Source organism: Brienomyrus brachyistius, unplaced genomic scaffold (assembly GCF_023856365.1).
Source record: "Brienomyrus brachyistius isolate T26 unplaced genomic scaffold, BBRACH_0.4 scaffold79, whole genome shotgun sequence".
NCBI classification, from domain to species: domain Eukaryota; kingdom Metazoa; phylum Chordata; class Actinopteri; order Osteoglossiformes; family Mormyridae; genus Brienomyrus; species Brienomyrus brachyistius.
In genome coordinates, this window is record NW_026042354.1 from 703,686 (window position 1) to 726,681 (window position 22,996).

General features: G+C 51.7%; 1 protein-coding gene across 1 annotated transcript in view; it reads left to right on the forward strand.

The window, feature by feature from the left end:
- The window catches only part of LOC125726929 (zinc finger homeobox protein 4-like), a 74,533-nt gene that overhangs the window by 10,532 nt on the left and 41,005 nt on the right, over positions 1–22,996 (forward strand). The window contains exons 4-6 of the mRNA XM_049003403.1: positions 7,812–7,899; positions 7,999–10,385; positions 11,463–11,935. Of these exons, the coding sequence (XP_048859360.1) occupies positions 8,045–10,385; positions 11,463–11,935 (2,814 nt within the window). The 5' untranslated portion in view covers positions 7,812–7,899; positions 7,999–8,044. The remainder of the gene's footprint in view (positions 1–7,811; positions 7,900–7,998; positions 10,386–11,462; positions 11,936–22,996) is intronic.

Genomic DNA, 22,996 nt, shown 5'->3' on the forward strand with positions numbered 1-22,996 from the left:
TAAGTGGTTATTAGCAAGGATTCAGGTAGGAAGCAACACTTCAGGGAGATATTCATAAAAAAAAATATATATATATATATATATATATATATATGTGTGTGTGTGTGTGTGTCTTTCCTTTATGGGCTTATTACAGACTGGTATCCTGAGATTCGGATTGACGTGCTTTGGAGATCGTCCTCTGCACCTCCTCCTCGGGTTTGAACATTACTAACATTATTGGAATGTCTCGGAGAGCGTCCGTCCTGTGATTATGTTTATGGTGATAATGGAAGGATAGCTGGCTGTAAAACTTGCCTGTTTTTCTTTCTTTCTTTTCTGTTACGTTTTGCTCTGGAATGTGGACACAGGCAAGGCTGGAATTACAGGCTGCAGCCCGGAGTGTCCCCGAAACGCAGAGAGAGGACCTCTTCCTGGCTCAGCTGAAAGCGTTTGTCCGAAATGGCACTACAGGCATCGCTTGGATGTTACGTAATTGTGCCTTTTGTAGTTAATGCCTTATATTCAATATATTTCAAAAATTAACATGAATATGCTGTTGTGCCACTTTGGCGGTAATTTTATCACACCACTGTCGTTTATAGAGGAGGTTTGTGTATTTTGCTGTTTCTGTAGGTGTTAGACACACGTCATGAACTAGGCCTAACCCTCAAAACACATTTCATTTCGTTTTTTCAAAACGAAAGCTGGCGTCTGTGGCACTTCCAGCTAAAAAGTCCAGCCTTTTTGTTCGAGTTTGTGTCACTAATCGTCTCCTTCAGGTATTGGAAGGAGCGTCAGTTATCCACCCGCGTGGGAGACATTGGCACCGGAAACTTGTTGACAGTGGGGAAGAAAAGCTCGCGTGCACACATACAAACAAAATGGAAGTTTTGTTTCACAAAAGATACGACCAATCCCTTTGTATAACTAAAAAAAACGTCTGGGTGGTACGCCTTACTGACTGCAGGCTCCGGATTAATTTAGTACAGGGAAATCAAAAGGAATTGACTGTGATCATTTTCGCTAATCCTACTTTCCAAAGGCTCCACAAAGGATGATTAGGAAACATGAGACACGGGCTGTTTGCACCTCTCCTTCTTTTAACACACTGTTGGGAGACGGCAGCTACGTGCTTCTGCAGATGTAAGACGCACAGCCAGGAAAGCGGAGACAGCCTCACGCAGGCAGGAGCAATGTGGTCTTCAGAGAAGCTAAAGACGGAACAGAGTTTGTCAGTCCGCTTGTCAGAAACGTGCATGAAACCTGCCAGCGGTTCTCAAATCATATTGTAAATGGGTCTGTTGATGAGGATTTGAGGCCTGCGGACGCAGCTCCGGCCTTGTTAATGGGGCGGCCCAGTTCCTAAAGAAATGGACAGAGTCGGATAAGAAGTGGGTGCTGTGGAGCGGGAGTGGGCGGCGTGGAGCGGGTGCTGTGGAGCGGGCGGCGTGGAGCGGGAGTGGGCGGCGTGGAGCGGGTGCTGTGGAGCGGGCGGCGTGGAGCGGAAGTGGGCGGCGTGGAGCGGGTGCTGTGGAGCGGGTGCTGTGGAGCGGGCGGCGTGGAGCGGGTGCTGTGGAGCGGGCGGCGTGGAGCGGGTGCTGTGGAGCGGGTGGCGTGGAGCGGGTGCTGTGGAGCGGGCGGCGTGGAGCGGGTGCTGTGGAGCGGGTGCTGTGGAGCGGGCGGCGTGGAGCGGGTGCTGTGGAGCGGGTGCTGTGGAGCGGGTGCTGTGGAGCGGGCGCTGTGGAGCGGGCGCTGTGGAGCGGGTGCTGTGGAGCGGGTGCTGTGGAGCGGGCGGCGTGGAGCGGGTGTGGGCGGCGTGGAGCGGGTGCTGTGGAGCGGGCGGTGGGAGTGGGCGCGGTGGAGCGGGTGGCGTGTAGCGGGCGGCGTGTAGCGGGAGCGGGTGCCGTGGAGCGGGCGCCGTGGAGCGGGAGCGGGCGCCGTGGAGCGGGCGTGGGCGGCGTGGAGCGGGCGCCGTGGAGCGGGTGCTGTGGAGCGAGCGGCAGGTGCCGTGGAGTGGGGACAGGGCGCCGTGGAGCGGGCATTTGTGATGTCTGGTATGACACAGCAGCCGGCGCGGCTGCCAGGCCCTCTGGCTCAGGAAGACGAGGGCGCAATTTTCTCCAAAAGCTGCTCCCTGCCCCTCATGCCGGGTCTTGCCGTAATTAACACATTAATTTATACTTTTAACGTTCCAGCTATCTTTGGTGCCAGAGCCGGAACCTAAGAAGCAGCGATTTGAGAAGAGTAGCGAATCCACTGCCCCTGACGCCAAACAAACAGGCTCTTGTTCGGTATCTCGTCAGTGTCTCCTTCTCACTTCTTTCCCTCTCCCCTGCGTCCTCAGCCGCTGTCCTGTCTCACATTCATAACGTTGCCCTTTCCTGTCGTCCCTAAAACACACACCTTTTATTTTCTGCTGGCGGGTCTCAGTTTCAGACTTAATTACACTCTGCCCCCACGACCAGTCTGATGGTCCCGCGACAAGCGGTCATGCCTTCTTTCGGGGTGCTTCTCCTTAATCCCCCCGTCCTGTCCCGTCCCGTGGAGGAGCTGTAACAGAAGAATCCTGATTCCGCCGCAGGAAGCTCCGCGCTGCTTAATGCAGCATAATTGTCCGGGCATAGACGGCCTTTGTTTGTGTGGCTCCCCTTTGAATCGCGGCATAATTAACTTCAGAGTGTTTCCAGATTGTCCACGGAGGGAGAAACTCTGGCGTTTCGGTCTTAAATTGAAAGAGGCGTGTAATATTACATACCTGACGAGGGGACTCTGGTCGAGGGGCATTACTGCCACAGATGCTGCTGATTAGAGGGTGGGGGGGGAATTATGGGCTAGCTTTAATTAGCCTCTTTTTACATGACTGTGTATCTGTGCCCTCCGGCGTGGTTCAAGGGTACGATACTTTGCGGACACCGCGTGAGCTGCCGGCGTGAGTTTATTCCCCAATGTGTTCCACTCTTTCCGTTAAAAAAAGAAGAAAAATCTTAGTAGGCAGTTAAAGGAAAACAGCCCATTTTGTGGAAAAGGCAATTTGTACGACAGAATTCCTGAACCAAATGAACCTCTTCCTTGAATAGGGCCACCACACCCAATTGTAATGATATGGTGTCTGCAGAAAATTAGGGCCCAGAAACTCGTTTGTGGCACCAGGGAGATTTTCATCTTCTGCATCTACTGTTACACCTCCGGGCACAAAGGGGTCAGTGAGAATCCCAGAAAAAAAAAAAGAAAAAAATCCAGCATGACCCCCCCTCCCCCACCCCCCCCACCCCCAACCTCTTTTCTCCCTGCCTTTTGACAATAAAGAATTAAGCCCCGGTGTGTCCTGGGAAGGGCTTCATGTCTGGATAATACCTTTTTCATCAGGCTGCTCTGCATGGCAACAAATAAACAAGTATAATTACACCTGGGAGGGTCCATTGAGCGCTCTGCCGGGATTAGGTGCTAGTGGCTCTTGGACGGGGCCCTTGCCTTTGTCTTTGCCTAACTCGCTGTGACGTGCCGGCGGTGTGTTTTGTGCCCAGGCGGGCGACGGCCTTTCAGGAGCATGACAGAGTTCAAGGGGAGCCGTTTTATCTCCCCTCCCCCGCCACTCACAGCACGGGCCGCCTTAAAAACTCACGGTCGCACTCCAGGCCTGTGTGTGTGTAACTCTTAACCTGAATGGGACAGAGAGAGTGGGGGGGGGGGGAGAGGGGAGACAGCCCCTTTTGAAGAAAATAAATAAAACTGCCTCTTTTTCTCCCCGAAAGCACTCAGAAAAGGCAGTGCCTTCTGCTGTCCGGTCCAGAAGCCACATAGCAGCCAGTATCTGAGGAATGTGCAGGACGGGCTAGATAAGCTTAATTAAAAAGGAAACAGATATGTCTGTGTCTGTGCGGGTGAGGAACAGACGTGGTCACCTTGGTATTAGTGCCATTAAATTTAAATGCTACACTAACGGTGTGGAGAGGAGGTCAGTGATGAGTCTGCCTTCCTAGTGAAACACACAAGCCGGCCTGTTGTTCAGCTGTGGGAGGGGGACCACGATGAGCTTCCCTCCCTTCCTAGTGAAGCAGGCCTGTTGTTCAGCTGTGGGAGGAGGACCACGATGAGCTTCCCTCCATTCCTAGTGAAGCAGGCCTGTTGTTCAGCTGTGGGAGGAGGACCACGATGAGCTTCCCTCCATTCCTAGTGAAGCAGGCCTGTTCAGCTGTGGGAGGAGGACCACGATGAGCTTCCCTCCCTTCCTAGTGAAGCAGGCCTGTTGTTCAGCTGTGGAAGGAGGACCACGATGAGCTTCCCTCCCTTCCTAGTGCAGCAGGCCTGTTGTTCAGCTGTGGGAGGAGGACTACGATGAGCTTTCCTCCCTTCCTAGTGAAGCAGGCCTGTTGTTCAGTTGTGGGAGGGGGACCACGATGAGCTTCCCTCCCTTCCTAGTGAAGCACACGAGCAGGCCTGTTGTTCAGCTGTGGGAGGAGGACCACGATGAGCTTCCCTCCCTTCCTAGTGCAGCAGGCCTGTTCAGCTGTGGGAGGAGGACTACGATGAGCTTTCCTCCCTTCCTAGTGAAGCAGGCCTGTTGTTCAGTTGTGGGAGGGGGACCACGATGAGCTTCCCTCCCTTCCTAGTGAAGCACACGAGCAGGCCTGTTGTTCAGCTGTGGGAGGGGGACCACGATGAGCTTCCCTCCCTTCCTAGTGAAGCACACGAGCAGGCCTGTTTTTCAGCTGTGGGAGGAGGACCACGATGAGCTTCCCTCCCTTCCTAGTGAAGCACACGAGCAGGCCAGTTGTTCAGCTGTGGGAGGGGGACCACGATGAGCTTCCCTCCCTTCCTAGTGAAGCAGGTCTGTTGTTCAGCTGTGGGAGGGGGACCACGATGAGCTTCCCTCCCTTCCTAGTGAAGCACACGAGCAGGCCTGTTGTTCAGCTGTGGGAGGGGGACCACGATGAGCTTCCCTCCCTTCCTAGTGAAGCACACGAGCAGGCCTGTTGTTCAGCTCTGGGAGGGGGACCATGATGAGCTTCCCTCCCTTCCTAGTGAAGCAGGTCTGTTGTTCAGCTGTGGGAGGGAGACCACAATGAGCTTCCATCCCTTCCTAGTGCAGCAGGCCTGTTGTTCAGCTGTGGGAGGGGGACCACGATGAGCTTCCCTCCCTTCCTAGTGAAGCAGGACTGTTGTTCAGCTGTGGGAGGGGGACCACGATGAGCTTCCCTCCCTTGTAGTATTATTCCAGGTATTTATCTGGTCCCACTTCACACTCACAGTCTTTATATATGTATTTAACAATTATATATGTATTTTTTCAAACTTAAGGACAGCACCAAATCACATGAAGTCCAGTCAAACAACTAAAAATCCAAAAAGTCTTGTTTGTATTTGGTTACGGATATGGTCATCATGTTGGGATTAGAGTCTCCCCCATAGAAATGAAGAGAGAGTCCCCACAAATGATATGAATATATATATTCAGGTTAATGATCATCAGAAGGACAAACCGGTAAATACCATGGTGTCGATAAGAATGCATTTACCTTTATATTTACAACTTTAGCTGATGCTTTTGTCCAAAGTGAGGTAATCGGCACAATAAAAACATGTGCTGTCGAGGAGTCGACGTGGCATAAGCGCAGCTAGGCTGAGCTTCCAGTGAATGTCCAGGTGTGAGCAGTACTGGAGCAGGAGCTACACACCGTTTAATACCCTTTGTAGGCTGTGTTCTTCAAAGGTCACATAGAAAGCATCGTCAAGTGGTCTGGCTTATGGATAATTTCCTATTTACATTACCAGCTGCTCCTATCGCAGGGGTGGCCAATCTTATCCGCAAAGGGCCGCTGTGTGTGCAAGTTTTCACTGCAACTCCCTAATTATTTTACTAATTAGAGGACTGATTGGCTGAAGAGTCCTCACACCTGGGTGTGAACAGCTGACCTAAAGGTTATGCCAAAAACCTGCACACACACCGGCCCTTTGCGGATAAGTTTGGCCACCCCTGTCCTATCGCCTAGCTGGGACATGCCCACTTTACCTCTGCGCGGTGAATCTTGGGATGTGTTGGTCTGTGAAGGAATCATCGACTAGGTCCAATCAGCAACTCTGCAAAAGGAGCACACATTTCTAGTCCGCATTTCAGAAAGCCTTCGGAATGGGACGGTTCTTGTCGGCCTGCTGTAACGGATCCGGTCCTCGAATGCAGCCTCAGGAAGGTGCAGCCCCTCAAACTCAGACTGTGCCTTTCTAAGCGTTGCCATTATACAAATCCAGCTTCATCTATGCTGTTTTGTTAGTCGGTTTCAATCCTCTGATGCCTGTTAGAGATCCTGAAGGCTTGGGCTCCTGGCGTTGGCCAGTGTTGTCCCACTGCAGATGGGGGGTGGCAGCCTGTCCCCATTTACCCTTGCTGGAAGCGCCTTAACCGGAAGGCCGAGGTCCTCTGTCACCTCTGACACAGAGCAGCTGCCCCCGCCTCCCCTCCCCCTCCCCCCCCCCCCGCATCGCTTTGGGATAAATGCTCTGCAGCTGGCTGAAAATGTGAAGGATCTCCATGGGCACTGGGCCTCCTTCCCGTGGTGGTCAGTGACAGACCTCCGGGCCTCCAGCACTGGTGGCATTGCCGCCGCATTCGGGACGCTGCCGACCTTTTCTTCTCCCTTTTGGGTGACGCGCTGCTCTTTGTCTTCCTCCTCTGGGGTGTAAGCGAGTGCGGTAATTAAGCCGGACTGCTCTCCGTGCCGTGCGGGGTCCGAGCGTGGGACAGAATCGTAATTAGAGGCACTTAATAAAGACCCACTGGGAACCTCAGAGACATGTCCGGGGGAAGATGTGAGGTAAGCTGATTTACTTGGTGCCACGGCAACCGTAGGTACCCCCCCTCCTTCAAAGAAGAGTAGTGATCGTTTTAATTTTTTTCTTCTGCCTTTGTCTTCGCGGATCAGTTTCTTATCATGCTGAGGTAATGAATAGTGGCGGCAGGGGGGGGGGCTCTTTTTTGTGTTGGAGGTGTGAAATGGGCAGCAATAAACACAGTGTTGTCTCATCCATGCTGGATCCTTATTTGAAAGGCAGGGTAGCTACAAGAAGCGCCCAGTTATTTAATATGCGTCGCAACATCAAAAAGCTTCAGAAATCTGGTTTCATTAACGGTGAAGTGCTCCTGCTGACTGTCACGGGCCCCGGCTGAGTGTGTGTATGTGTGTGTGGGAGGAGCATGTATTTATTACACAGTGTGATTAAAAACCTGTTATTTTAATGTTGCGGGGGCCACCTTTTTGGTCCCCATGAGGGGAACCACAGTTTTATGAAAATCTGTGTCTGCAATCAAAAAACTAAACATGCCAAAAGTCTCGTATTTTGTTTAGTTACTTATGGTTAAGCTTAGGGCTGGGTGGGGGGTAAGGCTGTTATTGTGGCGATTAAGGTTTTTCCCAATAGAAATATGAATCTGTGTGTGTGTGTGTGTGTGTGTATGTGTGTGTGTGTGTGTGTGTGTGCGCGTGTGTGTGTGAGAGAGAGAGAGAGCCTGTAACATGTGCCCTGTAAGAGGGAGAATGAGGCTGTGCGAAGTACCTGCCTCATTATTCAGGGACGCCAGCAATCACAACAGTAACCAAAGCTGAATGATCACGGCGGCACACGCGGGCCTGGGACGTAAACCCCCCCCCGCCCCCTCGCGGCTCCTTGCCATGACCCGCCCCCGCCGGGGCCCCAAGCGGCGACTTTCTAATCTCGCCGAGTGATGTAATTTAGCGCCCGTTAAGCGACTGCCCGTCATATCATTTATAGGCAACGCGACGACATCTGTTGGAGCCAGCAACCTAATGACTTATTGATTTAACCTTATATTTCAGTGTTTCAGAATTCAGCATACGCATCACTTCCTAAATCACGCTGTCATAAAGCTGTCGCGTGGACGTGTGCAGCTAGTCCGCCAGTTTGGTAATGAGCCGCTGGACGCCCGCGTGATATTTCTGTAGTATTTTTTTAAATATACACAAACATCACCTTGTTTTCTGTTTGTTTTTGTTTTTTGTTCAGGTCCCTGACAGGTGGGATGAAATGAGATCCCCATGTCGTGATTGCCATGGAAACCGGTGATTCCCCTTCTATGTCAAGGCAGCAAAATGGGCGGAGCCTCTCAGAGCCATGCCAGGCCACTTGTCACGATAATGACCTCGCGGAAAAAGGCGATGGGATGGAGCTGGGCACGGAGGGTGGCCCCACTGACATTAGTCTGAGAGCGGCGCCTAGGCGGGCGGTCGGCGCATGCGGGCCAGACGGGGATGAAGCCGATGGGGCCCCGCCCACCTCACCGACTGAGATCTCATGCGGCGAATGCACGGGCGCTTTTCCAAGCTTACGGTGCTATATGGAGCACCACTGCCCGGCGTCACGGCGCGTCCCGCCCGAGGACGGCGATGGAAGCGGGATCAGCGAGCCGGAGGACGGCGATGTGGAAAACCTGCCGGGGGAGATCGTGTACCAGGCCGACGGCTCCGCCTTCATCGTCGAGGACTCTGGAAAGACTGCTCCGCGAATGGGCCTCTTCTCTCTGGCTGCTTTCCCAACTCCGGCACCTTCCGTCGGGGCTCTGGCGTCCGTGTCGGTGTTCCCGCAGATCATCGACACGTTTCACATCGCGACGGCATCCGCACCTCCACCGCCTGACCGCTCTTTCCCAGATACCTCAGCGCTTACGGCCGCTGGCCCCGTGTTGCACAGTTTCCGTGTCTACGACCTCCGGCACAAGAGTAATAAGGACTATCTGACCACCGTTGGCGCCCCCTGTGTGTCAGATGTCCCCGGCGACGTGGACCTGTCCCGATTCGACGGCCGTGTCAGCGATGGCAAGAGGAAGCCCATCCTGATGTGTTTCCTGTGCCGGCTGTCTTTCGGATACGTGCGGTCGTTCGTGAGCCATGCTGCACACGATCACCGCATGGAGCTCACTGAGGAGGAGCTGAAGCTCCTCTCCAATAGGAATGTCTCTGCCATCATACAGGGCATTGGCAAAGACAAGGAGCCCCTCTTAAGCTTTCTAGAACCAAAAAAACCAAACGCTGGCCCTCCCCGTTTCCCCAGTGCCGACCTGCTTAGTCCTGATTCCCGAGTTAATGGTCTGTGGAGCACAGTCCGTTTGGAAAATGGCGAGTCCCTGTCGGCCAGCCTAGCCTTCTTGAAGGGAAGCGCGAGTCCCACCAGACATGCAGAAACGGACCCCGCCGGCGCATCCGCTTCTGTGGCTCGCTCTCCCGTCAGGCTGGAGGGCACCCGCGAGCGGCCAGTGGAGGGCGCCACATCATTTTCTGATGGCTCGTTCAGCGTCAAAAGCGAGCCCCAAGATGAGAATGAGGATGGCGGCATCGGTGACCCCGAAGGTGGCAGCAGCGACTTCTCTGTCTTAAACCAAAGCATTTCCCCCTTAGCGAGCCGTGTGCCAAAAAGTGGCGGGAGAAAGTCTGCGTCTTCCGCGGCTGGTGCTGACGATGCGGAGAGGAGCGGGGTGCCACCTGCCTCGGCCGGCGGCAGCGACAGCCAAAGCGGTAGCGACAGGGATTGCGGCGAGGGCACCACGCCACCTCAGTCCAGCCACCCTCCGCAGACAGAAGACGGGAGCCCCCCCCCTCCACTTCACGGCCCCTGTGCAGGGGGCCATTCTCCCGGCGGCATCGAATGCCCCAAATGCGACACCGTGCTGGGCTCGTCACGCTCCCTGGGCGGTCACATGACCATGATGCACTCGCGCAACTCCTGCAAGACGCTCAAGTGCCCCAAGTGCAACTGGCACTACAAGTACCAGCAGACGCTGGAGACCCACATGAAGGAGAAGCACCCAGAGTCTGGCGACTCCTGTGCCTACTGCGGCAGCGGGCAGCCGCATCCCCGGCTGGCGCGGGGCGAGAGCTACACCTGCGGCTACAAGCCCTTCCGCTGCGACGTCTGCAACTACTCTACAACCACCAAGGGCAACCTAAGCATCCACATGCAATCCGACAAGCACCTGAACAACGTTCAGACGCTACAGGGGGGTGGCACCATCGACACCACCGCCACATGCGCCCGACCCACCTCCCCCTCCCCTACCCCCGCACCCGTGCCCTCACCACCTGTCCGGCCGAAGCAGAAGCCGGCGTGGCGCTGTGAGTTGTGCGACTACGAGACGGGTGTGGCCCGCAACCTGCGCATCCACATGACCAGCGAGAAGCACATGCACAACGTGCTGTTGCTGCAGCAGAACATCAAGCAGATGCAGCATGGGCTGCACGTGGGCCTGGCCCCCGCCGAGGTCGAGCTCTACCAGTACTACCTGGCCCAGAACCTGGGCCTCGCCGCTGTTAAGCTGGAGAACCTGGCTGAGCAGCACGCGCTGGTGGGCCCCTTGCAGGCAGACTCGAGCCTGGCCCTGGGGCTGTCCTCCGGCCTCGGTAAGCCCCCGCCCCCCTTCTCTGCCGGACACTGGTCTCCTGGTCGCAGTACGCTCTGGTCAAGGAGATTGATGAAGTTCTTCATTTCTTGTGCTAAAGTTGGGTCTAAAAGGAGTGCAGGCAGCAGTCAGTGATTTATTGGTCCCGAAATTAGCTCAATCACACTGAGAACTAGGATACAATGTTACAGTGTTCTGGAAGTGTGATTAAGTCTGATACTACAGTAATAATAATAATGCATACAATTAGCTATCATTTTTATTATTGTTTTTACTGTCTTCTTGTTGTTATATTTACACGATTTCATGCTGGAGGAATTTCTCAGGTAGAGACACCATAGTCGTGCAGTATATCTCTAATGCCTATTATTACAGTTTCAATGGATATTATTAGATATGTTCTGCTTTCTCTGCGATGCTGATATGTAACATTATTTTCTTTTTAATTGTTCGTTTTGATGTTCTCACAGAAAAAGTAAATCCCACGTGCAGAGAGCTTATTTCCCATGGGAATAGGCTAATGACAGATTATTGCTTTCTGGCTCCAGTACAGAGTCTGTGTGCCGTAATTTGGCGAGTGTGTTTTTTTTTTTTTCCCCTCTCTGGTTCACGTTCTAAATCACTGCCATTTTTACAGTATTTCCCATGATGCACTGCGTAGCTGCTGCTAAATATGGAAATGCTCGGAATGGTCATGTAACGACTCCTGCTACTTTCTGTCTACAGGCGGATGTGTTGTACCTTTTTTTGCTGATTGATTAGATTTTTCTCTGACTCTGAAGCAAACTGATGATGTTCTGGCTTCCTGTAGTAGACATAAAACTGGCCCTTTTTTTACATGGATTCAGTCTATCGAAATTTAAGTAATTATTCTACGTATTGACTCTGAATGAGAATAAACATGAGAATTTAAAATATGAAATAATAGGAGTTCTGAAGTATGATAATGCACTATAACAATAGTGGCCGTGATGTGCGTGAGACAGCATATTTTTCTACTGTCCCTTCACACCTTTAAAAATCTGCTGTTCTTTCTTCATTCCTTTTCCTCCATGTCCTGCCGGCTTCCCTCCCACAGCAAGCGGCGAGCGGTCGCAGGAAGAGCGCGTCTGCGCCCGTCCACTGGGGGCGGAGCCCTCCGTCACCACGGACCCCCGGCTGAAACTCTTCCACTGCGTGGTGTGCGGCTGTTTCACCTCGGATAGCCTGGAGGCTCTGGGGGCACATGCCGTCGCCGAGCGTGCCCTGCCCGAGGCCGAGTGGCACGTCAGCGTGGGCGAGCTGCACCAGTGCACGCTCTGCGGCTATGGCTCGCAGCTGCGCGCCAACTTCCAGCTGCACTGCAAGACAGAGCGCCACGTGCAGCGGCACCGGCTGGCGGCGCACATGCGTGAGGGCGGCGAGCCGGGCTGCTGGCGGACCAAGGCTCTCGACGCCGCTGCCCCCGTGCATCTCAGGTGCAACGCATGCGACCACCAAGCCAGCAGTGTGGAGAAGATGCGACAGCACACAGTGGGGGCGCAGCACGAGGCCGGCGTCAGGCTCTACAAGGTGGGTGGGGCATTGGGACGGCTTCCTGGAGGGGGGGACTAGCTTCCGGAACCTTCTGCACAGAAAAACCACTGTGCTGCCATGGTTTGCGCAGACTCCGTGCTCACAGAGCACACAGAGAAGCACTGTTGTATCTCGAATAATGAAGGATAATCCGAAAGACGGGACGGGTTCCCTGCATTCCTGGAGGTAATAAGCCTTCAAATGCCTTGACAGTCTGACTTGGAGCGGAGAAAAGGTGCAGCTCTGAATAACGGAGAGTACTGTGCTCTCACGAAGCCCGCAGCGAGCATGTCTCCCCTTCCACAGGGATAAAAATCATCGCACCCGGGGATCAAGATCCGGCGCGGTGCATCTATTCATGTCGGGGGTAGGGGGGGTTGGAGTACCGTGTTTGACTGCCCCCTGCTGGCGGAGCCTGGTACCTTGGGCACAGGCCAGTCATTTGATGCAAGACGGGCGGAATCGGCAGGTTTTTATTACGCCGATGGCTGCTATTAAGGTCTTCGGGGGCAGTGCAGTTTGGGCACCGGGAATCGCATCCACAGGAAGGAGGGAAGGCGTCGGTGAAGACGCCGCAAGGCAGAGCGGGATCCGTCATTATGATCGGAGACAGAGGGTGAATGTGCTGTGTTTTCGGCCGGCAACCATGACTGCTTAACACTGTAATAAGGGATAAACCAACATGAGGTGTGCAGTTATACCAAAATAATCCATGGCAACTTAACGTGATGCGTCTCGCCGCAGAGCGGAAAAACTAAAATAATAATAACGGTTAAATTTTCAAAAAAAATTATATTTAAATTAGAATTTAATAATGTTCCAATGTGCGCTTATAAATATAGTCCCTGTAAGGGTAGAACATTTGGTCTGGTTACTGGAAGTGGGGAGTCCGTTAAGCTACCGTAGAAACCGTCAACAGACCGGTTTGTTTTTTAAAACACACGTTTTAAAACCCAGAGAAAATTACGCTGATCAGAATATTAGCTTATTTGTAAAAAAAAAAAAAAAAAAAGTCACACAGGTTTTTATATTAACATGTCTAATGAAACATTAAAGTGCATTAATACAGAAACGTTACGCTGCTGTTGCTACCTTTGCAGTCACACAAGAATAACACACATGTGACATTTCTGCACCAATAAGGAGACGGTATTTAACAAAGCTATGGTTTTGATATATATAATGTGGCACACTGCATGTACCATGTCTGGGAACAATCGACGTGTCCTGTTTGACATTTCTGAGATTTATTTGTGAAAGTCCTGGAATATAATGTATTAATTTATTATTAGTAGTAATGATAATAATCATGGATGGATGATAATAATAGTGTGTGGCTGCGACGCCGCTGGTGACGACCGTCCTGAACGGCCTCCCCGTCTTCACGTCCGATACTCCATGCGCCTTGGCCTGCCGGGGGCTTGAGTCCCAGGGGGAGTGTAAATATAGGGGGCTGCCCCCGCAAGATGCCGTTAACCCCCCCCAACCTTAAAATGTGCTGTGCAGATGGGCCCCTTGATGCCTTTCATAGGGGACTGAAAGCAGCTCATATTATATACATAGTAGTAAAGAATTGGTGGGGGGGGCTTTTAACGATTTATGGTGATTTAAGTGCCAAAATCACCGTACAAACATGGCCTGGGCTGTTTAGTGAGATTCTTATGTTCCTCCTTTGTTTGGTGCTCAAGGATGGGGGGGGGAAATGAAGCGGTTGTACTCAAATTAAACGGATTCTGGAAGATTCTGCCCCTGTGTTAAGGGGTTTAGCAAAATACCTCTGACAAGAGTGCTGTAGGCTCTTTTTAAGCCGTGGGAATGATGCAGGCCTCTGCTCTGGCGGTGAAACCGAAAATCGGTCACCTGCATGACACCGGAGGGTGTCGGTAACCTGGTTATGGACCGGTGTTGCCGACTGTGAGTCAGGTCTGTTTTGGAAGCAGCTGTTAGTGCTGGATAATGGCGACCGGCACGGAGACAGACCTTTGACCTGACAGTTGTGCTTTCATACCTGTTAGGAAGGAACTTAAAATACCAGAAAATAAAAACAGTAAGAAATCCAGTAACAAATGACCAGGTGGTAATTGTAATAGTCATAATTGTGTTGAACAATAAATTAACACCAGATCATTGTTCTTTATTTGCTGATGGTAAGCGATGTGAAGTGCATTGTGGGATTTAACGTCTGTGAGAGGCAGTTATGGTGCAATCTGTGGTCTCCACTCTTCTGCCTACAGTTGGGAGAATGAAAGTGATTTTTTAAAATAATAATAAACACTGTCACTGCATGTAGAGTCATGTAAATCTGTCACGACTATTCAAAGTTTCTGCAGCGCTCAGTAAACACAGGAAATATTTGTTTCTTTAACAAGAGGATTAGTGCAGGTGCTCGGGTCATTTAAAACCAGGAATGTTCAGGCTTGGTGCGTCGGCCTCTTCGCTGAGGAGCTCGAATGGCTCGCCACACCTGTTCCTCAGCTGGCTGCCCCCCAGGGGGGCATGGTAACTGCCACACACCCCTCCCATGCCATTGGCTGCCCCCCGCTTTTGCTGGCCCCCTCCCGTTTCCCGGTGACCTATCAGCAGGCAGTCTGCATCTCCCCGCTTGTTTGCATATTTAACTTTTATTCTCCCATCCCGGGGACGGGGGGGTCTCAGCACACACAAAGTGTACATGTGTCGTAAAGGCCGGGGTGGGGGGATTTAGCCCTATTCTGGCCAGGCAGAGGGGCAAATAGACAGTCTTATTGTCCATGTGGGGGAGGGCTGATCCGTCTGTGTGCATGGGGTGGGGAGGGGCGGAAGGCATATATAGGCGATGGGGGTCAGGGGGCAAGAACGAGTATGCAGGTAAGGAGGGATAAGCAGGGAAGGGCTGAGGCAGTCTGCAGCCTGGATACCAAGCAAATCCTTGGTCCTAACTTCTGTCTAATTTTAACATCTCACTTTATCAACTTGTCACTTTATTTGTGCTGAGCCTGGTGTCCTGAATCACCCTCCCCCATCTTTACTCACTTAATGACCACCCCTGCCCCCCCAAAGAATTAGTACAGAAATAATTCAGCAGCTCAGAGCTGCCTCATCGCATGTTTAATGAAGGAGTTTATAGGACAGTGACAGAAACCTTAAGCAACCACAGCCCAGGACGGCCAAGCTCTGAAACCTTAAGCGGGCATGGCTGGGGAAACTGAACTCCAGAAACTTAAGTGGGTGAGGCCCGGGATGGCTGAGCTCTGAAAACTTAAGTGGGTACGGCCCGGGACACTGAGCTCTGAAAACTTAAGCGGGTACGGCCCTGGATGGCTAAGCTCCAAAACCTTAAGCAGGTATGGCCTGTGACAGCCTAGCTCTGAAACCTTAAGCGGGTACGGCCCTGGATACTGAGCTATGAAACCTTAAGCGGGTACAGCCCTGGATACTGAGCTATGAAACCTTAAGCGGGTACAGCCCGGGACACTGAGCTCTGAAATCTTAAGCGGGTACGGCCCAGTACACTGAGCTCTGAAACCTTAAGCGGGTACGGCCCAGTACACAGAGCTCTGAAACCTTAAGCGGGTACAGCCCAGTACACAGAGCTCTGAAACCTTAAGCGGGTACGGCCCAGTACACAGAGCTCTGAAACCTTAAGCGGGTACAGCCCAGTACACAGAGCTCTGAAACCTTAAGCGGGTACAGCCCGGGACACTGAGCTCTGAAATCTTAAGCGGGTACGGCCCAGTACACTGAGCTCTGAAACCTTAAGCGGGTACGACCCAGTATACAGAGCTCTGAAACCTTAAGTGGGTACGGCCCGGGATACAGAGCTCTGAAACCTTAAGTGGATACGGCCCTGGATGGCTAAGCTCCAAAACCTTAAGCAGGTACGGCCTGTGACAGCCTAGCTCTGAAACCTTAAGCGGGTACGGCCCTGGATACTGAGCTATGAAACCTTAAGCGGGTACAGCCCTGGATACTGAGCTATGAAACCTTAAGCAGGTACAGCCCGGGACACTGAGCTCTGAAACCTTAAGCGGGTACGGCTCAGTACACTGAGCTCTGAAACCTTAAGCGGGTACGGCCCAGTACACAGAGCTCTGAAACCTTAAGCGGGTACAACCCGGGACACTGAGCTCTGAAACCTTAAGCGGGTACGGCTCAGTACACTGAGCTCTGAAACCTTAAGCGGGTACGGCCCAGTACACAGAGCTCTGAAACCTTAAGCGGGTACAACCCGGGACACTGAGCTCTGAAACCTTAAGCGGGTACGGCTCAGTACACTGAGCTCTGAAACCTTAAGCGGGTACGGCGCAGGACGGCTTAGCGCTGAAACCTTAAGCGGGTACGGCCCAGGACGGCTTAGCTCTGAAACCTTAAGCGGGTACGGCGCAGGACGGCTTAGCTCTGAAACCTTAAGCGGGTACGGCGCAGGACGGCTTAGCTCTGAAACCTTAAGCGGGTACGGCGCAGGACGGCTTAGCTCTGAAACCTTAAGCGGGTACGGCCCAGGACGGCTTAGCTCTGAAACCTTAAGCGGGTACGGCCCAGGACGGCTTAGCTCTGAAACCTTAAGCGGGTACGGCCCAGGACGGCTTAGCTCTGAAACCCTAAGCGGGTACGGCCCAGGACGGCTTAGCTCTGAAACCTTAAGCGGGTACGGCCCGGCACGGCTTAGTTCTGAAACTTTACGCAGGTACGACTTTGGACAGCGAGCTGGACTCCGGGACCATGGGGGCCATGAGGACTCATGGGCCTCACCTTAAATGTAGATGAACATGGGAGCCAAACATAAATCCAGCCTGTGTGACTAACCCCTAAAGAGAAACTCCCGATTTTCTTTCCTGCTGATGAGCAGATGGAGATTCTCTTTCTGAGTCCAAAGATCCAAACCCAGGCTTGTGTTTTGTGGTGATGTTGGCTCGTTCTGCCTCATCCTCCTCTCCGTCAATGCCCCCCCCCCCCCCCCCCCCCCCCATCACTCTTCTCATGTGACTCTGTTTGGCTCGGCCTAGGGGCCTTTTCTGGCTTCCTAGTCTCAAGGTCACCTGTGGGTCACATTGGGATGCCTTCGAGGCAGGCTGACGGTTGGGTATGAAGTGGAACTGGATTTTGCATGGTCCTCTGGAGCCCCTCCCCAGAAGGTCTGTCCGGGGAAGAGATGTCATTGCTACGTTTTCCCCCGCGTACATTCGGCCCAGTTTATCAACCCAAAAATTTCTGCGTGAGCCGTACGTGGCGTGTTGAAGTGCACCTGCCTCAGTGACGTTAATATGCTGTAAGTTTGAAGCTTGCTTACCACGCATGCGAGTGTCATCCTGTGTACCTGCTGCACCTGCCTGCTGGGCGGGCCGCATATCGAATAATTGACATGCGACCTTGACAAGCTGATCTGTTTTTTTTTTTTTTTAACTGATCTGTTAACGTGGGATGTATGAAGTATTACCGCCGTAATTGATTTGGAACATTAGGTACTCAGGCTAGGATTTGAAGCGGAACAGGATTTTCTATACTCAGCCTCTGTAGGATTACACTTCAGCAGGAGCATAATCCTTAATACCATGAAATAGACCCAATAGAAACCACTCTTACTTCTTTAGGATTATACTTATGAATTTCAACGCACTTGTTTGGCTTGTTACGTTTAATACCGTACGTTTGAGTAATAATAGCCATGTTAATACCTTCCGGTGAGTCAACCCGCCCTTTCTTACATGGATCCGGTGTGTAGTGTTTAAATGACTCTTGGCTAGAGTAAACCTGTCTTTTTTTTCTGCTGTACAATATGAGTGCATATCGTTCTGTCGGGAGGGGCTTATTGAAAACACCCCCCCTCCCCCAACACACACACACAGACCAACACGGACAAGAAAAGAAAGAAAACATTCCAGTGATCTTCAAAGTGACCACTGGAATGTGCACTGGGTGAACCTCACCTATGCTAGACAGTGACTTCATCAGTATTGCCCTTTTCATGACAAGACTGTGTTTGTGCTACAATGACTTAATGTCGATTTATTCATATATTTTTTTTAAATACTGTTTCTTGCTTTATATGCAAAATGTTCATGAATCATCTTTAGATAATAAGCTGTTTAACAGAGTTCTTTTGAAACTCCAGTGCCTGTATTCGTTTAAATAAGTTCGTTTGTCTTTATTCTTGTTTGAATGAATATATTTAAGATATTTTACATAAAATTTACTATTCGAGTCACTGTTTGTCAGGCTGGAAATGGCTGTGGTGTGCACTGCCAGTGACTGTGAAATTACAGTGAAACACCAAAATACACCTTTTAAAAAGGAAAATAACTTATCTTAACTTTATTGTTGATTAGTTGTTCAGCCCATTTGGCTACTTGAGGGAAAAGACCGAGTAGTTGCACTAGTTGATCTTGTGCTGGTAACTTCAAGGTTCTCCGCTGGCCAAACGTGGCTTGCTTGATGTTTCAGGGAATTCCAGTGAGCATTTCCCTGAAAGTCAAATGGACACTGGCTGCAGGGCTGGCAGTGGAAGGAGCCGCTTTGCTGTCTGTAAAGCAGGGAGTAAGTGGGAAAAGGAGCCCAAAAGTGGGACGTATTGGCGTCGCTGATGAAAAGCAAGTCAGGCACGGTGTTCATTTTTAATCGCCCTAACTACTCCTGGTTTTGATGTTAGCTTGATATCTTTCCCTGCCGTGAAAAGGCAGGGAGAAGGGGGCCGATGTCCGGGATGCTGGGACGCATGAACGTTACAAGTTCATCGGTAGGGAACAGAAAATTGACTTCCCTGATTTCGTATTTGCTTGCCATTTATCGGGCCCAGGCGGGTGTTCCCTGACCTTCCCTGTGGTTGTCAAAAGGACAAGCAGTGACCACGGCAATGCGACCGGCGGCATCTCCAACCACGTGACTGGCCGCCGCGTTTACATCACGCCACCCTGCAGCGCTCATGCTGCCCACAGGGAGGTGCTGTGTGCAAGTTTGGCAGGCCAGTCCCAGCGACCTGCACTGATCTACACGGCTGTAATTATAATTCCTAATTAAACCTACATGAGATGGTCTGGCCTCTGCCTTACGTGCCGTTAAATTTTCTTCATGTCACAAATCTAGAGTGCACTTAGAAATGTGCCTGGGCGATTTGTCGGGGGTGGGCTGGCGAGGCAGGAGGTTGCTGTCACGCATTGGGACTGTCACGCTCATTTACTGCAGAACTTTTAGTCACAATCGACAAATTAGTTTTTTTTTAATTAATCATTATACCTGGTCACTTTTTGAATGGGTCAGCTGCTCCTCACACGGTTTGCATTTCGAGAGGATTAGATGCAACTATAGGGTAAAAGAACATTGAAAGAATTGCCTCTTTGATGCCAGTTGTGTTGACCGACTTTGCAGTTTGTGCAGCTCACAGATAATGGCAAACGGGTTTGAAGTATGCAAAGTATTTTAAGGGGCAACATGACTGTCGAGTCAGTTTTCAATTGTGTTCGGGGCATGTTGGGTGCTGTGGGGGGTGCTGCAGGCAGTGCTGTGGGGGCTATGGGGGTGATTTGGGAGGTGATGCTGGGGGTGATGCCGGAAGTGCTATGGGGGTGATTGGGGATGTGAATGGGGGGGTTGAAGCCAGGGTGCTGTGGGGGAGGCACAGAAATGGCTGAATCCCGCCACACGTCCACAGGGATAAGCTGCTTTCTGTAACTTCGACTTTCCATTCCTCTGTTAATGAGCGCAGCCGGCGTCCACACAATGCCTTCATGCGTCTTCAGTCAGCTCCTGTCAGGACAAAGACGGCGCTCATGAGCCCCCCCCCCCCCCCCCCCCCGCTGGCCCAGAAAGGCTTCCAAAGGAATTTTCGTAAATTCTTTTTCTAAGACAGTCACACAACTTCTGTGTGTACGGCGAAAAGCTAGGAAGCATATCCCAGTGTGTCCTTACCCCAGCAGTGTGTCCTTACCCCCCCCCCCCCCCCATGAGGATCTGAATGGTTCTGCCCCTTGCCTGTGCTTCACCCCGCCGTCCCTAAGTCTGCCACATGGCCTTGACAGACTCACTGTGTGTGTGTGTGTGTGGGGGGGGGTGGATTAAGTTTATATTACTTTGTGGGAACCAAACGTCCCCAAATGTAATACAAACCTGATTTTTGTTTTTTTTCAGGTCCCCACAAAGACCTGTGAATACAATCAAAAACTAAAAATGCCAGAATTCTGTTTGGTTACTTATGATTAAGGTTAGGGCTGGGGGGGGGGTTAAGGTGGTCATGTTGGGATTAACATTTTTCATATTGATATGAACAGAGAATCCCCACAACGTTAGAATTACAAATCTGTGTGTGTTTGTGAGGAGGGGGGGGTGCCTCTGCCAGGGGGGTGGGAGTATCCTGGCATGCAGAGAGACATCCTGGAACGAACCATCGTATTAGATGATTGGTCCCGGGAGGGGGGTTGGGGCTGCTATAGTTTTGGCTGCCCTCCAAACAGTAATTGAGGATAATTTTCATTGTGCCGCTGTAATCCTGAGTGTAGGAATTGTCTCAGTATCTGAATCTCCTTCTGGACACATGATGTTCTGGTTCTGGACTTCGAGCGTCTGTTCTGGCATGGCTGCTTCTGTGGCGCGGGGGGAGGGGGGGGGCTCTGGGAGGAATGCTGGGCTTACCTACACTTACTAATAAAATATTACCCGCCTTCCAGCTACCTAGCCAGTACTGGGTGTCCCTGGGGTCTGTCCTCAGCATGCAGGGCAGCACACTGGCTGGGATCTCTGTCCATCAGGGGGCACAGACAAACTCGCACGCTTAGCGCGGTGCTCATCCCATTGACCCCACTTAAGTGTAAGTGCACCGAGACACTACGCACTGCGGTGAGGTATGTTGACGTAAGACGCAAAGTGCGCAAGTATATGCGAAGGGCTCAAGGAAACAATGGGACATACTTGATATCTGAAGATGAACAAGAAACACGCTACAGCTATGTTATCATTTGTGTTAGTTGTGCTTGGGGTCGTCCTTCACTGTAGCCTACGCTGCGTAAACATCCGTTATACACACTGAAACTGAAACTTCTTAGGAGGCATGTTGCGCTCTGATAGGCCAGCAGACTTCTTTGTGTTAAATGTAAACATTAGTCGTCATGAATGCGGTGCATCGTGGTCTATATCCTTATATGAAGACCACAGTATTTTTGGCAAAGTGTGGATAAGGTAGACATTAAGCGTGCTGCACTTGGCTTACTTGAGGAATGGGACACCCTTGGATACTTGCACTAAGCGTCAGAATGCACCCACCAAGTGTATAAGTGTGTACTTGGTGGGGCAAACAGGGTGAGGCATGGGTGTCTTTGGACTGCTGGAGGACCCAGAGGAAACCTAGTGAACACTGTGAGAGAAGGGGGAGGAGCCAAAGCCCCCAACGTAGGCGGTGTGGTGACGGGCGATATCCAGTGGGGCGAGCAGTGTCTCGTGTCATCACCCTGGAGTCAGCTGCAGTGATGTGACCGGCCTGTAAATTTGGCACCTAGCTTGTAGCACGGTAACTCAGCAGCCCGGCAATCACCAAAGTACAGAGAAATTAATCTGTATATGAGTATATTGTATTAAGTTTGTACAGTTCAGGCGATTAATGCAATTAGTTCATCCCGAAAAATCTTTCCTAAAGCAGGATTTTACGTTTTTATTTATTTTTGCCAAAAATTGAATTAGAATTTTTTTGCCAGATTGAAAGGAACAGACAGATGAAGTCATTTGAGTTTGTGCTTGAGATATTTTCTAAAACTTTCCACTAATTTTAATAATAATAATAATAATAATAGCTGATGCCTTTCACCTGTGAAATGTGGTCTTTGTCTGTAAGATCTGCTGCTGCTCCCTGTGAGCTCAGCCTCCTCAGTGCCTCCGAGTCTCGCACAGACCTCTGCTCCGCGGGGATAGGGGGCCGCTGCCTTTTAGCGAGAGCCCTGTGACAGGAGACTCTTTCTCAGCAGCATCTTTCACTGCTCTCCTGTTGCCCTGTGTCGGATGTAGCGGTTCTCCTGTTATCTTGTCGGATGTCGTTTCTCAGGACTCCCTCCTGGGGCATTCTGGGCCGTTTCACAGATGCGGCGAGGTTGCAGCAGAACTTCCGGGCTGTGTTACCCGTTCTTAGCGGGTCTGCCGTAAACAGCGCCCTTCCTGCGGACCCCCCAGAACTTCCAGCTGTTCCTCAGAGAGCCCCCACCCGCCCTGCCGGCCCAGCTTGTCTGCGGAAGCCTTCCTTCGCCTCGCAAAGAAACAAAGATAGCAGTAATTAATTACCCTGGAGAAGTGCCAGGAAGCCGCCTCCCCTCCCACTGACAACTCCGACTTAATTAAAACTTGGGCTCTTTCAGTGGCCCCCGGACGCCCCTAACGGAGTGGGGGGTTGTTGGGGGGGGGGGGGGGGTGCTAGTGCCATGACGCTACTAATCCCTGACACTCTAAGAGGCCGTGGCCTTTTCTGGTATCGGGGCCACACCTGCCGGCCTTCTTGCGCCCCCTCAGCGCCCCCCCACCAAGAAAGCATCATTGTGTACCCATTGGAAGCCCCATAATGGGGGGGGCACCGTTTCTGCCTTTGTCTTTGCTGCATTGTTCATTATCCGTCTAGCACCGGGGGCTCTCTCGCTCTCGCTCGCTCTCTCTCTCGATGTGTTCTGCTTGGCCGGCGGGGGGGTGGGTCACAGTGACACTGCGGAGGGTCCCTGCCTGGACCCTGGCCCCCGCTGTGCCACACGATTGGCTGCGGACACCCGCTGTTCCAACACATTTCACGAGAGGGTCATGAGGGGGAGCGTGTGTGGTGTAGATGGGCTGAGACCCACAAACAGGCGGGGCCTGGACCTCAGTAGGAGGCGGGGCCTGGACCTCAGTAGGAGGCGGGGCTTGGACCTCAGGAGGAGGTGGGGCCTGGACCTCAGGAGGAGGTGGGGCCTGGACCTCAGGAGGAGGCGGGGCCTGGACAAAAACTGTATTGTTCCTTTATTTGCCGTTAATTAGTGTCCTGTGGGTGGGACTAATATATATATATATATATATATATATATATATTTTTTTTTAAAAGATTGTTAAAAGATTGTTTTAATAACAAATCAAATATCTTCA